The following is a 14766-nucleotide window of genomic DNA, read 5'->3' on the forward strand; positions in this document are numbered from 1 at the left end:
TTTACAGCAGATTTTCCAAAAGTCACAGCCTAACTAAACACATCCTAAGTACAACTCTGTGTAAGGCAAGATAAACCGATAAAAGGAAGGCTGATACACAAGACAGACAATCTCGCGCCACCGGAGAACGTTCTTCAACTCAAGACGCAGCTTCAGGCTGCAGGGACGAGAGCTGGTCCTTCAACCCCTCTTCCTCCTTTGACCGTCCTTCTCCCTGGTAGAGAATCCACCCACCGCTGCATAAAAGAAATCATACAAAAGACGCAGACCTCAGGTGAGGAGATGACAACGTTGTTAAACACGAAGTCACTTCTGATGAGCCAAAAGCTCCAAGTAGCACAACCAAGAATAGAAATGTAAAGAGACTTGGGGCTGTTTAGTTCCCGGCGCATAAACGAAAAAAACCGTAAACGCAAAATTTTTGAAGGAATCTTGCTAATTTGAAATACTAAATGAAATCTATTTACAAAACTTTTTGCATGGATGGGCTGTAAATCGCGAGATGAATCTAATGAGCCTACTTAATCCATGTTTGCAACAGTGATGCTACAGTAACCATCCGCTAATTATTGCTTAATCATGGATTAATTAGCATCATTAGATTCGTCTCGCGATTTACAATCCATCTGTGCAAAAAGTTTTGTAAATAGACTTCATTTAGTACTTCAAATTGATAAGATTCTTTTGCAAAAAACTTTTTTGCATTTATGCAAGGGGAACTAAACAGGCCCTTGATTCTTTTGTTTGCACCCTCTGACACACTCTCTCGCAGAGAATAAAACAAATAGAGTTATACAATGTTGAAGTTGCTTGTTTAGTTAGAGGTGTACTCAACCATGAGAGGGACATTCTTCTCACATGTACTTTCATTCTCTCAGAGTTTCATTTTGGAATTTGCTAATCTTAGTTTCAAATTGAATGTTGGGCCCCACAAATCACATCACAATTTGAAATTTAGCCACTTAGGGCCTGTTTAGTTTCCGTAGCTGTAAACGCAAAAACCTTTTTACAAAGGAATCTTGCTAATTTGATGTACTAAATGAAGTCTATTTACAAAACTTTTTGCACAGATGGGTTGTAAATCGCGAGACGAATCTAATGATGCTAATTAATCCATGATTAAGCAATAATTAGCGGATGGTTACTGTAGCATCACTGTTGCAAAATATGGATTAAGTAGGCTCATTAGATTCGTCTCGCGATTTACAGCCCATCCATGCAAAAAGTTTTGTAAATAGACTTCATTTAGTACTTCAAATTAGCAAGATTCCTTTGAAAATTCTGCGTTTATGACTTTTTTGCGTTTACAGCCTGGGAACTAAACATGCCCTTAGGGCCTGTTCGTTTCCCACCCTCTAAACTTTAGACCCATCACATCAAAGAGAATCTTGCTATTTAGAAGTATTAAATAAAATCTGTTTATAAAATTTTTTGCACAGCTGTGTGCTAATTCGCGAGACAAATTTAATGAGCCTAACTAATCCATAATTTGCCACAGTGATGCTACAGTAATTATTCGCTAATCATGGACTAATATACCTCATTAGATTCGTCTCGCGAATTAGTATTAGGGTTCTGCAATTAGTTTTGTAATTAGACTTTATTTAATATTTCTAAATGATAAGATTCTTTTTAATGTGACCCCTCTTGCTAACCCTCTCAAACTTGCAGTAAAATTGCTGTTCCGTGGCATGGTGTATCCCATAGCAGCGCCATCATCTGAGTTGGTTGCCACTAAGCTACAGGTTTGTCCGGATCCTCTACGCCAGGTCGCCAGCGAAGCCTTATGGAACCGAACGCGCCGCCGCCGCCCCCTCCCAGCCCATGACCCAACTCCCCCCTCCCCCAACAGGCAGGCTACAGAGATAGCGGCGAGGCGAGCAATCCCGCACAAGGATTCAAACCAAAACCCTAAACCAACTCCTCCCCCCGCTCGCCGGCATGGCCCCGAAGCGCCCGGCCGCCGCCGCCGCCGCCGACGCGCCGCCGGGGTCAGGGTCCGACGCCTCGGACCGCGAGGCGGGCGACGTCCGCTACACCCGCCGCCGTCGCCGCAACTCCCCCTCCCCGGCCCCTTCCCGCTCCCGCTCCCGCTCCCGCTCCCGGTCCCCGTCCCGATCCCGCTCCAAGACCCCTCCCCCCAACCACCGCCCTAACGCCGTCGCGCTCTCCTCCACCCCCACCTCCGCGGGCGCCGACTTCGCGGCCGCATCCGACTCCGACGCCGGCGGCCGCGTCTCGCCCCCGAGGCGCAGGGACCGCAAGGGTCCGCCCCGCGACCGCCTCGACTCCGATGCGGACGCCGACGCCAGCGCCGGCGGCCGCGCCCCATCCCCGAGGCGCCGCGGCGAGCGCTCCCCCAGCTTCCACTCCGACTCGGACGCCGACGCCGCCGGCCGCGTGCGGTCCCCGAGGCGCAACCGCGAGCGCACCCCCCGCCTCCGCTCCGACTCCGACTCCGACAACTCCTTGGCGGCCGCCGGATCCGAGGACGAAGGCGCCGGCGCCGGCGACGCCTCGCCGCTGCCCCGCGCGCGTCGTTCCTCCCGCATCGAGACCTCCAACATCAAGCCCGTCAGCACGCGCCCGATGGAGGTGGCCCGCCGCGCCTCCGCCGGGTCCTCCAAGCGCAGCTCCAAGCGCCGCCACAGCTCCCCGGAGCAGCAGAAGCGTCCACCCCGGGTCTGGAGCCCTGAAGACGAGATCACCATACTTAGTGCCCTCGTCGAGTACCGTGCCAAGAAAGGCCGGCTCCCTGCGTCGATTCAGGACACAAGCAAGGTACACAGCCAGATTAGTGGCCAGCTCACTGCTAATGCGTCCACTACCCAGCTTAGTGATAAGATTAGGCGCCTCAAGCATAAGTACAAGTTGCTGGTGACCCGTGCAAAGAATGGACGGGATCCTGACTTGCCAACGGAGCATGAACGTGATGTCTATGAACTTAGCAAGAAAGTTTGGGGATTTAAGAGTGGCGGTGTATTGGGAGGATCTCGTGCATTTGAGGACGCTGGAGATGCAGAGAGCAATGAAGAGCAGGAGATCGAAGAGAGTGATGAGGGTATGGAGAATGGGTGGGAGCGCCGTGAACGCATGAGCAAGAAACCAAAGGCATCTAGATTTGAAAATGGCAATGGTAATGCACTTGCGGTTGTCGGTAGGGCTAGCCATGGCAATGGCAGTGGGAAAGATGATGCTGATAAGGGAAAACAAACGTACCCATATCTGTGGGAGGCTGTTGAGGAGCTGTCAAAGGAGCACCCGAGTGGGCCAATATTCAGAAAGGCGTTTGGTGTGCTTGAGAAGTCAAAGGCACGAGCAATGGAGGAGAAACTGCGGACGTTCAGAATGTCAGAGATCAGGCAGCAGCTGCGTCGGATGGACCTGATGAAGGAGACAGTGGAGATGGTTCTTGATGCGCTGGAGGGTGCATATTGATTTGGTTGAAATTGATGAACTGCTGGATTTTGGAATCTGTGGTCCGGTGAGTATGTTGCTCAAAGAGGGTGACCTAAGTCTTCCAGTTACCTAAAATAGTCTTGGTCTAGTGTTATGGATATATGGTTCCGGTTGCGTCAACTTTTGTGGCAAAGGACATAATGTCCTTGATCCCAACTAGACCTAGATTAAGGAATTATGACTGCTCCTTGTTATCCTCCCTGAAAGATTATGCTCTGTGTTTAGGTGCTAACTTAAGCCTATTTATAATGCCGTTGCTGCTATGCTTCTGTTTAATGTTAATTACATCTTTGGCTATATCCATTTCAGTTCTCCCTTTTCAACTGCATCTGTGAATATGATCATTGCATTTCATTGAGGTTGAAGCTAGCTTGACATTTGCCAAATTTTTTGCCACTGGGTGAACTGAATGAATACAAGCTTGGTGCTTGTTAGATTCTTCCAACCGAAGAAACTAAAATCAGTGTCCGCTGAAATGATATATTTTTGATTGGTCAGGATTCAAGGATTAAGGATTGTGAAATGCAATCAGATTTGTTGCTCGAAGTTGTTTACCCTTGATGACTCTTGTCACTCCCTGCAATTATGGCTTGCTAGATTTGGTTATGGATGTTGAAAACACTTCTCCAGGTTACATTTGATATAGAATACATTGGCATTCATCTCACTGTGCTGTTATAGATGAAAAAAGGGAGAAAATTTCGACCTATAGTTGTCAATCGCTCTTTTGCGAGCAATGTGACCATTAAGTGATCGGAATCGGAGAGTGTAGCAAACTAGCAATCTGGATACTTGGAAAGATTATTTAGAGCTATCCGAGTTTTGTTTTGTTCTGTTCAAAATTGTCCCAGGAGTCAGTTGGTGCAGTGAAAGACGACACTGAGTTCATCATTGACCTGCTTAGATCATCTAGCTTCAGGGATGAGCAATATGAAGATTATAGGGGTTTACTTCTACGTGGATTGTTATGTTTTTGTTACCATGTTTGTGGTGATTGGTGAACCTAAAGGCTGAAGGAGTAAAAGGGATTCTTTTTTGGTTGAAATCTGTAACCTGTTTGGATAGCTCAGATTTGGGCAACAATCGCTAGGATTGCGTTCAACTCCTAGAACAATCCATCTATCGGGTTTGAAAATTTGCAGTACATACATGACTAAGGGCATCAATTGGGATGAACTTTTCTGTCCATGGTATCTTAACCAACTAGGATCGTGTTAAGAATGACAAAACCTTTTCTTCTGCTGGAATTTGATCATCGACATCAGGTTTTATTGCTTGCACATACTATTTGTATGAGGCTCCTGCTCTCTTGGGCTAGCATGTCAGGCGGAAAAGATAAGAGTATCATCGACAGCAAAGCTCAACACGTTTCTCATTATGCTTAACTGTACATTTCCCAGGACCTTTGAAACACACATTTTGTACCTTCGCGAATCACGAGCAAGCTGTATATCCGCGATTGTGACTGTCTGTAGGAACACTTGCATATCTTCACCCATGCATACCATTTCATCTTGAAATAATCAAATAAGCATCTTCTCTATATACATTTTCATTAGAGTTTATACAAGTGCTTAGTACTAAAAAAAGGTGTCTTCTCACCGAGGCAGATAATTCTGGTCACTGACACAGTGACACCCTTTGACCCAGGCTTGTCCTGGTCCTGCGTCAGCGTCACTGCCTTCCCCTTCCCGAACGGAACGGCACCGGCACGGCTGCGCTTGCACACGCGGCACGCCCAAGCGAAAGCGAGCAGAGCAATCCCCCACAACGATTCGAAACCCGGCCGCCAATTCCTCCCCCCCCCCCCCCCCCCCCCCCCACCCGCCGGCATGGCCCCGACGGCGAGGAGCTCGGCCGCCGCCGCCGCCGCCGGGACGGGGTCAGGCTCCGACGCCTCCGACGGCGAGGCGGACGCCACCCGCTTTTACAGCCGCCGGCGCAGCAGCTCCCCGTCCCCGATCCCCTCCCGCTCCCGATCCCGCTCCAAGACCCCTCCCCCCAACCTCCGCCCTAGCGCCGCCGCCCTCTCCTCCACCCCCACCTCCGCGGGGGCCGACGTCGCGGCCGCATCCGACGCCGCCGCGGCCTCCGGTGGCCGCGCCCCGTCGCCAAGGCGCGGGGACGGCAAGGGACCCCCCGGCGACCACCTCTACTCCGATGCGGACGCTGACGCCGGCAACGGCACCAGCCGCCGCGTCCCTTCCCCGACGCGCCGCGGCGACCGCTCCCCAAGCTTCCATTCCGACTCGGACGCCGACGCCGCCGCCGGCGGCGGCCGCGTGCCCTCCCCGAGGCGCAACCGCGAGCGCACCCCGCGCCTCCACTCCGACTCCGACAACTCCGTCGCCACCGCCAATTTCACCGCCACCACCTCAGAAGACGACGGCGGAGGTGCCGGCGACGCGTCGCCATCGCGTCGCCCCCGTCTATCCACCCCCATCAAGGCCTCCAACATCAAGCCCATCCGCACGCGCCCGATGGACGTGACCGGCCACGATGCCGCGCCGTCCTCCGAGCTCCGCAGTAAGCGCCGCCACAGCCCCAGCGAGCGTCGCACCCCGGAGTACCAGAAGCGGCCGTCCCGGGTTTGGAGCCCTGAAGACGAGCTCACCATACTGAATGCCCTCATTGAGTACCGTGCCAAGAAAGGCCGGCTCCCTGGGTCGAGTCAGGACACAAGCAAGCTACACTTGCAGATTTATGGCCGGCTCACTGCTAATGCGTCCACTACCCAGCTTAGTGACAAGGTCAGGCGCCTCAAGCATAAGTACAAGCTGCAGGTCAAACGTGCAAAGAATAGAGGGGTTCCTGACTTGCCAACAGAGCATGACCGTAGTGTCTATGAACTTAGCAAGAAAGTTTGGAGATTGAAGAGTCTAGAAGGGAGATCTCTTGCACACGAGGATACTGGGGATGCAGAGAGCAATGAAGAGCAGGGGATCAAGGAGAGTGATGATGATATGGATAATGGGGGCGAACACCGTGAGCGCACGAGCAAGAAGCCAAAGATATCTAGATTTGAAAATGGCAATGGTGATGCCACTCTCACTATGGGTAGGGCTAGCCATGGTGATGGCAGTGGGAGAGATAGTGCTGAGAAGGGAAAGCAAATGTACCCATACCTGTGGGCGGCTGTCGAGGAGCTGTCTAAGGAGCATCCGAGTGGACCAATATTCAGGAAGGCGTTTGGTTTACTTGAAAAGTCAAAGGCAAGAGCGATAGAGGAGAAGCTGCGGAAGTTCAGAATGTCAGTGATCAGGCTGCAGCTGAATCGGATGGACTTGACAAAGTTATCAGTGGGGATGGTGCTTGATGCTCTGGAGGGGGCATACTGAAGGTTGGAATTGACATACTGCTCGATTCTGGAATCTGTGTAGTTCGGTTAGTATGTTGCTCAAAAAGGGTAGCCTATGTCTTCTGGGTGCCTCAAAGAGTCTTGTTCTGGTGTTATGTATATATCGTTTGTTGTGTCAACTTTTGTGGTGAAGGATATAGTGTCCTTGATCCAATCTAGACCTAGACCAAGGAGTTATGACCACTGCTTGTTATCCTCCCTGAAAAATTATGCTTTATGTGCTCATGTGCTAATTTATGCCTATTTGTCATGTCGTTGTTGCGTTTCTGTTTAATGTTAGTTACTGTGGCTATATTCGTTTCAGTTGTTCCTTTCCAAATGCATCTGTAAATATGAACATTATTGCAAATGTACCTTGACATTACTAATTCTTTTGTGACCAGGGAACTATATGAATACAAGCTTGGTGCTTGCTAGGTTCTTCCAGCCGAAGGAACTAAAATTAGTGCTCGCTGAAATGATATATGTTGGATGGGTCAATAGTCAATACTCAGGACTAAGGATTGTGGAATGCAATCTGATGTGTTGCTCGTAGTTAATTGCCCTTGATGATTCTCATGTCACTCCCCTGCATTATGGCTTGCTAAATTTCACTTCTATTTGAGAATAATGTGTCTTCAGGTTATATTTTTTATATAAGCCCTGTTTGGCAGTATTTGCAACTCTAAGAAATCTTGGATCTGAATCTGGAGGCACGTAGAGGGCATTTAGATGAACCATTTTGGTTATACTTTAGACTAATATAAATATTTCAACAATTTTAATTTAGTCTACAAACAGCAGATCCAACCTAGGTCTCAGAGCTGAACCTGTCTGTACTGTAAAAGGATGCACCTATGCTGGTAAGTTGCTCTTTCTGAATGCAATATGACCATTAAGTGCTTGAGTTGGAGAATGTAACAACCTGGATGCTTGGAAAGATTATTTAGAGCTATCCAAGTGTTTTTGTTCTGTTCAAAATTGTTCCATGAGTCGGTGTAGTGAAAGATGACATAGTGCATCAGATTCCTGCTTGGGTTGTATAGCTTCAGCCTTCAGGGCTAAGCAATATGGATATGTGGATTATTATGTTTGGTAGGGGTGTAAATTGGTGATCCTTAGGTGCACCTCCAATCCTCTTTAGTTCAGATATTTGTACTGCTCCAAAATGAGGTCATATGTTAGAAAAGTAGCACAAATATTTGAACTAAAGAGGATTGGAGGTGTACCTAAGGGTTACCAATTTGCACCCCTAATGTTTGGTGATTGGTTGACCTAAAGGCTAAAGGAGTTAAGGGGATTCTTTTGGGGAATATTTTGTGGTTGAAAACCTGTAGGGCCTAGAACAATCCATCTAAGGGGTCTGAAAAAGTTTGCAGCATGCACATGGCTAAGGCCTACGGGCACCAATTGGGATAACTTTCTGTCCATGGTATCTTGACCATCTAGGATCTTGTTTAGGATGACCAAACTTGTTCTTCAACTGGAAGTGGAGCATCTTTTGTTGGAGGGACATCACACTTGGGCTAGCATGTCAGGTGGGAAAGATGAAGGTTCATTTAGGTGACCTGAAGTAGTCAGATGCTGCAATTTCGCCTCAACTATGTTCTCGGGCATAGATAGCAATAATCTGGAAGCTTTGTTATCTTTCATTATGCTTGATTGTAGATGGCCCTGGACCTTTAAAGCACATATCTTGTATCTTCACGCTGAACCTGCTTGCATGATTTGTGACTGTCTATAAGAACACCCGCATGTCTTCACAGATGCACATCATACTCATCTTGAAATGATCAAATATTGCCTGGTGTTTCCTTTGTGTATCACGGTGTCATGATTTCCTTTCTGGTTATCATCCTAGATTCAGAATGGAAGGCAGGAGTCAGGAGTGAACTGTGGTCAGAAAGGAAGTTATTTGATCTGCTCGCTCTTGATGCTGGGAAGTCAGTTTGGTTGCTCTGAGCCTTATGGCTTGTGGAAACTGTCGAAAGCTTCATTCCTGTATGGCTCAAGCTTACTGCGCCCTCCTGAGGCATACAGGAAGAGCTGACAAGCTCTGATGGAGGCCCGGCCCAAAATGGCACTGGGGCTTCGGCTCAGTTTTGTTTGCTCGCTTAGACTTTTTTTTTTTGCTCACTTTTTGTTTGCTCGCTTAGACGCTTAGTGTGCTTGAGGAAAGGAAAATTTCTCCTGAAAATCGAACTTTTTCAACGAAATTTCTGTGTCCATCATCACTGGAATGCTTACAGAAAGGAAGCTTTTCAGTGTGATCTTCTGCCTACACGGGAGGAACTTGGCCGGTGCGTGCTGCATGATTGGCGAGACCGTCCGCCGGCGGCGGCCAACCCTTCTCCCCCTTGGCTCGAAGCGTTCCGTCATCTTCCTCCGTGGTGGCACGGTACGCAGGAAGCCGCTGCCGAGTGATTGGCTGTGCAGTGAGTGGAGCACTTGGACAAGTAACCACGGGCCAAGGAGAATGGTTCCTGCGCCTGTACCAATCGCTCACGCACGCGTCTCGGTCTCTTCTCCGTGGGTTCCCCAGCCATTTGCGCAAGTGGCAAGCAGGCCCCTGCACGAGACGCAGGGACGCGCGGCTAGCCGCTCGCCGGCGGCGTGGCTGGCCTTTCGGGGATTCTTCCCGGCGAGATGGCATGACAAAGCACAAGCAGCACTGCCGCGGACTTTGGCGACTTCTTGCTGAAGCTAAACTGAACTATCACAAGTTCTTTGAAGCAAAAGAACTGTCACAAGTTCAGAGCAGGTTGCTTCGTTCGTGCAAGAGTTTACCTTTTTGCTTGTCGTATTCCGGAATCAGCACTTGCGTGACGGACAGTACATTGGAGACGGTCAATGCACTAACAGCGTGCGGTTGGAAAATGGAATCAGGAATCCAATGTACGGCCGTCGCATCAGCAGCGATGCTATATGCAAAGGGACAGAACGCGTATTCTGCACATTCAGGTATCTGAGCTGAACAAGCTCTCGGTTCCGACTTCCGACGCTTGATTCTGTGTTTCTGACTGAGCGACAGCCTCCGCGACGAATACGCGACAAAGAAAGAAAGAAAGAAAGAAAGAAAGAAAGAAAGAAAGGAGAACTGTACTTAAGCAAGGGAAATTTTCTCCCTAAAATCGACCTTTTTTTTCCCCACAAAAACTAATAGCATGTCGGCACTTCTCCAGCCTCAAGGACGGCCTGCGCTTCATGCAGCTACATGGAGCACGCTTGATTCTAATTTTATTCTTTTTGAAAAAGATGATTCTAATTTTAGTGCGACGAAGAGTGGAAGCATTTTTTTCTTTTGTTCGACTTATTTAATCCGGCCTGGCCTGATGGAACCTCCCTCTCTGTTCAGATTGAACATGACGTGGATAATTATATCCAGTCCGGTCTGAATCCGGACTTTGAGGATACAGTGAAAGGTTTTAGATAATCATACGGATATGGATAACCCGAACCCAATTATGTGCGGATGTGGCGTCAGCCATCAGTTATGGTATCACAAAATCTGATGGATATAGATTATCTGATAATTTGAAGTGAATTATCAGAATTGCATGATAGGACTATTAGATTAGATTATATACTAGCAGCCATCAATGGTTGGGGGATTAAGTTTGTACTATTACTTTTCGCTTTAACTAGCTCTTCTTTTTCCATCGAGGGCTTCGTTGTATTTTTGTGAAGCATGATATCTGCCAACAAGGTTCACCATTATGAATAACAAAGTTCTCCCGATTGCTGAAATGAAAATGGACGATCCTCATCAGTTTCTTCCTTTTGCATCTCAACTTGCGTAGTAATCGCAAGTGTTGACTGTCAAGATAGTATTTTCTCTTGTTTATCTCGATGCTCTTAATGGAAAACGGACAAAACTAGTGTGCCGATCCGTCCTTGAATGATTGCTCGGTTATGTTTATTTACAGATAACTTTCAGTTTCACCTTCTCTTCTCCGTGGGTTCCCCAACCATTTGCGCAAGTGGCAGCCAGGCCGCCAGGCTTCTGAACGAGACGCAGGGATGCCTGCGCGCGGCTGGCCGCTCGGCGGCGGCCCAGGTTGGCCTTTCAGGGCTTCTGATCTTCCCGGCGAGGTGACATGACAAAACAGCATCGCCGGCGGAGTTTGGCGACTTCTTGCTGGAGCTGAACTATCTCACAAGTTCAGAACAGGCTGTTCCGTTCGTGCAAGTGTTCTACTTTTTTTGCTTTTGTTTCTGTCGTATTCCTGAACCATCATTGCGTGATGGACCGTATGTCGGAGGCGGCCAATGAACCGACGGCGTGCGGCTGGAAAATGGAATCGTGAAGCTGTCGTGAATGTACGGCCATGGCCCATGGCGTCACCAGAGATACTCCATGCAAGCGACACTGTGATAGAGGTAGAACCAATATTTTGCTGATTCAGGAATCTGAACTTCACAGCCTCTGCATTCCAACGTTTGATTCTGACTGAGCGTCAGCCTCCACGACGAACTGGGCAGGGGCCGAAACTGTACTTGAGCAAGGGAACGAATTCTCCTGAAAACTTAACTTTTTCTTCGAAATGTCGTTGTCTGAGATTCCGAATCATAAAAATCAATAGCATACGGACACTTTTCCAGACTCGATCAAGGACGCCCTGCACTTCATGGCATGCAACTGCACGAAGCACGATTGGTTGCGATTTCAGAGGCAGAGGCGAAGAATACACGACAAGGAGTACCGCACACAAGAAAAGTTCTTCCCAAAACCGCTGTCTCCTGCCAGATTTTCCTCGCCTAACATCCTGGATCGCCAAAGTCAATAGGACACCGGGACCTGCCAGCCTCAGGGACGGCCCTGCACGTCCTCCTCCTGCTGCTGCTGCATGAAGTGCAGCGTTTGGACAAGCAACTACTAGCTTAGCTACTTGGATTGGTCAGCTCCAAGTGGCCTTGCGCCGAGTCGCAATGGAGCATCCGAGGGTGCGCGCGGCAGGTTGTGCGGACGGCCTCCCCGGCCTTTCAGGCTAGGCAGCTCTCAAGCTGACAAACCTCTCCGATCTTGATCAGCTGTTGCTATCGCCGGAGCGATCAAATCAAACCCAAGCGTGATTGGTGTCTGACAGGTACACCAGTGCGTTCTTAAATGCTCCAATTACTTCCAAACGCCGTATCTCAGAGCAGATTAGCAGTAGTTAAGAACAGCTCTATCATCATATAGCTTCAGCGATACCGGCCATTTGTCATCTTTTGGACATGATTTATGAATTTGTCTCAACCTAATACGACAGCAGAGTTTCAGTCTCTACGACAGTTTTAATAGCAGTTCCGTCTCTGTCATCAAATATCTAAGCTGATAGAAAAAAAAATCAGTGTTCCTAACCTTCAAGACCATACCATAAAAACAATGTGCCCGGCGTCAGCAGAGAGTTTGGAGACGTGAACACCGTGGACTGCACGGATCGTACGGTGAAAGTCAGATCAGCGAAGGCGTCAAACTGAGAACCAGCAATCAGGCAGCATCGTCACTTACGCGCAATACCTTTTTTTTTTAATAGGTTACGCTCAATACCGTATTGTGCAGAAACAGTCCATGTCAAACCAAAAACCCAAACTGACAAGAAGTAGGAAGTCAGACAGAGATGCCTGGTCAGTGCAGCTAAGAATTACTCTGACTCTGTAGCACATCAGCACCGTAAGTCCGTACAGATTAACCAGAGCAACACTTATGATCGAGCTTGTCAAAAGCAACATTTATGTTTAACCAAAGTTTGAGCTGATAGATTCAAAAGTGCATCTTGCAAGCAAGGTAAATCACGTGCAACAGCTGGTAGATTCCTTGAAGTAACCATTGACTCCCAACACTTTAATTCCTGATATGCAACTGGACTGCATATAAGAAAGCCTCTCTTTCTGACTTTGGGTTTCTGACTTTCTTTCTCTAGTTTGAAAACCCCCCAATTTGTAAATTAAACATGAACACATGACTGCTAAAACGAAAGAGATATGTAGGCAATCCGCTCTATTTAGAACCTTTCAATCCCATGAAAGCTATCTTACTATTACTAATTGGAGATCAACGTTAAGTCTTACGAAACGCGCTAGAGAAAAGATAAATCCTAGAAATTCTCATAAAAATTAGAAATATCCAGCCATTGATTCGGTACAATCTATAATCGTAACCGTTCGATCTATAGTTTTTTTAGAAATAAATTATCCAGCTCTACTATTATAAAAATAGTGTAAAGCAACCCCTAATTTTATATCTAAATAGCCCTTCTGCCATTATAAAAATATACTAAAGTAAACGCTAATCTTCATCTAAATTATCCACCTATTGTCATTACTAGAAAAATAATTAAAACTAAGACCCTCTAATTTGCATATTATTCACCCACTTCTGTTATTACTAAAAATAATCTAAAGTAACCGCTAAATCTGAATTCAAATTACTTATATACCTCATTATAAAAAAACTCAAAAATATACATATATATGGTTATAGACTACATATCGTTTTGTCCTTGTTAATATAGAGATACAAATACTAATTTAAGATAAATATGCATGTACATATGTATGGAGTAAGCAATAGGAATATCAATTTCTATTAAACAGATAGCTCAAGCTAAGGGTACAATTAAACACATATCAAACACATATGTAGTTGCGCTGCAAAGTAAAAAAATATAAATGCAGATGAGAAAATATATAGTAATTACTAACTAAAGTTTATTACAACCGGATAAAAGATAGGTGCATATTTATATGGCTATTGTGTTAGAATACTTAATAAACCGGATAACTAAATTTGCATATTATTCACCCACTTCCATTATTATTAAAACTAATCTCAAGTAACCAATCCAAATTACCTATATATATCATTATAAAAAAAAAACCCTTGTTACGATGAAGCTAGCACCAGGTCCGACCGTATGCATAAATATGTCAGTATCATTGCATGGCACTGTAGGGCCGGAATAATATGTTAAGGATACCTTGCTACATAAAATCACTAGAATTAACAAAAGAAAATGCCATTGTTAACGACGTTTTCATAGTCCTTCTGCATCGGGGTTAGGCAGACTAAAAGCTGAAAAACTCAGTAAAAGCAATGCGGATGAATCCTTCGTCTGCCTTTAACCACCTTTTGCCCTTTATGTCGGTCCTACCACCGAGCAGAGGAGGTTGCATAGAAGCACCACAAGTCGACACGGATGCGACAAACAACATACGGTCCCAACCGGACGACTGAACAATCCTACCTAGCTCCATGCCAAGAGCACACGGACCAAGAAGCAAGGCGAAGAACCGAGCGATTGGCTACCGTCTACGTCCTCTGAGGCCACCAGGTCCACACACGTACAGGCGAAGCGTTAGCTGCAGGGCTAGAGGCATCATCCATCGCTCCACTTCTTCTTTTTTTTTTCTGTCAGCAGGAGGCCAGCGATCCAACGGAAAATGATGGGGACGCGTTCAGGATCTCTCTCTCTCTTCCTCTGCGAATATAGTGGACTCCCAACCGCCACGACGCCGGGCCCGTGTTCGCAGAATATGCTATCCTGCGAAATATTGATGCATGAACGAGAATACAATAAGAAGATCTTGTTCTTGGCGTTTGGAAAGAAAAGGGGGATTAGAGGATAGACGTACTCGCAGCGTCCATGTTTTTGTGATTTGGTTCCCAGTGACCTTAGCTAGATCTCTGCATTTCGTATCTGACCTTTCTGTTCAAAAAAAACAAACAAAAAATCCTGCATCTGATGATGTTGCCTGCGCGCTATACTTTTTGTTGTCAGCGTCGTGGGGGCGCAACACAATGGTCCTGGAAATATCTCTCTTCTGCCTGGATGGCCGCTGAGCACGAGCTGCCTGCAACGATGAATATCTCTACGATGTGCCCAGCACATTCTTGTTCACACTGTTCGTAAAGAACAAAAATTCTTGCTCGCATTTTTGGGTACATCACTGCTCGCTTAGCAGCATTTCGTCGGTCATCTAGTTTG

At 47.2% G+C, this 14766-nt stretch overlaps 2 protein-coding genes across 2 annotated transcripts; both read left to right on the top strand.

The window, feature by feature from the left end:
- Window positions 1-1823: 1823 nt before the first annotated feature.
- On the top strand, window positions 1824-4631 carry LOC112897051 (serine/arginine repetitive matrix protein 1-like). Its single transcript, XM_025965237.1, has 2 exons — window positions 1824-3484; window positions 3958-4631. Exon 1 carries the CDS (start codon window positions 1942-1944, stop codon window positions 3436-3438), a length of 1497 nt encoding a protein of 498 aa, XP_025821022.1. The 5' UTR covers window positions 1824-1941; the 3' UTR covers window positions 3439-3484; window positions 3958-4631.
- A 634-nt stretch (window positions 4632-5265) lies between these two features.
- LOC112897050 (serine/arginine repetitive matrix protein 1-like) lies at window positions 5266-7479 on the top strand. The gene is made up of 2 exons (XM_025965236.1): window positions 5266-6799; window positions 7201-7479. The coding sequence occupies exon 1, from the start codon at window positions 5292-5294 to the stop codon at window positions 6795-6797; it is 1506 nt and encodes a 501-aa protein (XP_025821021.1). The 5' UTR covers window positions 5266-5291; the 3' UTR covers window positions 6798-6799; window positions 7201-7479.
- The last annotated feature ends 7287 nt before the right edge of the window (window positions 7480-14766 follow it).

The sequence above is a fragment of the Panicum hallii genome, chromosome 6 (genome assembly GCF_002211085.1).
Source record: "Panicum hallii strain FIL2 chromosome 6, PHallii_v3.1, whole genome shotgun sequence".
NCBI classification, from domain to species: domain Eukaryota; kingdom Viridiplantae; phylum Streptophyta; class Magnoliopsida; order Poales; family Poaceae; genus Panicum; species Panicum hallii.

Bases quoted from the DNA above. Each gene is read 5' to 3' on its own strand.
- LOC112897050 (XM_025965236.1), top strand. From the start codon at position 5,292: ATGGCCCCGACGGCGAGGAGCTCGGCCGCCGCCGCCGCCGCCGGGACG.
- LOC112897051 (XM_025965237.1), top strand. From the start codon at position 1,942: ATGGCCCCGAAGCGCCCGGCCGCCGCCGCCGCCGCCGACGCGCCGCCG.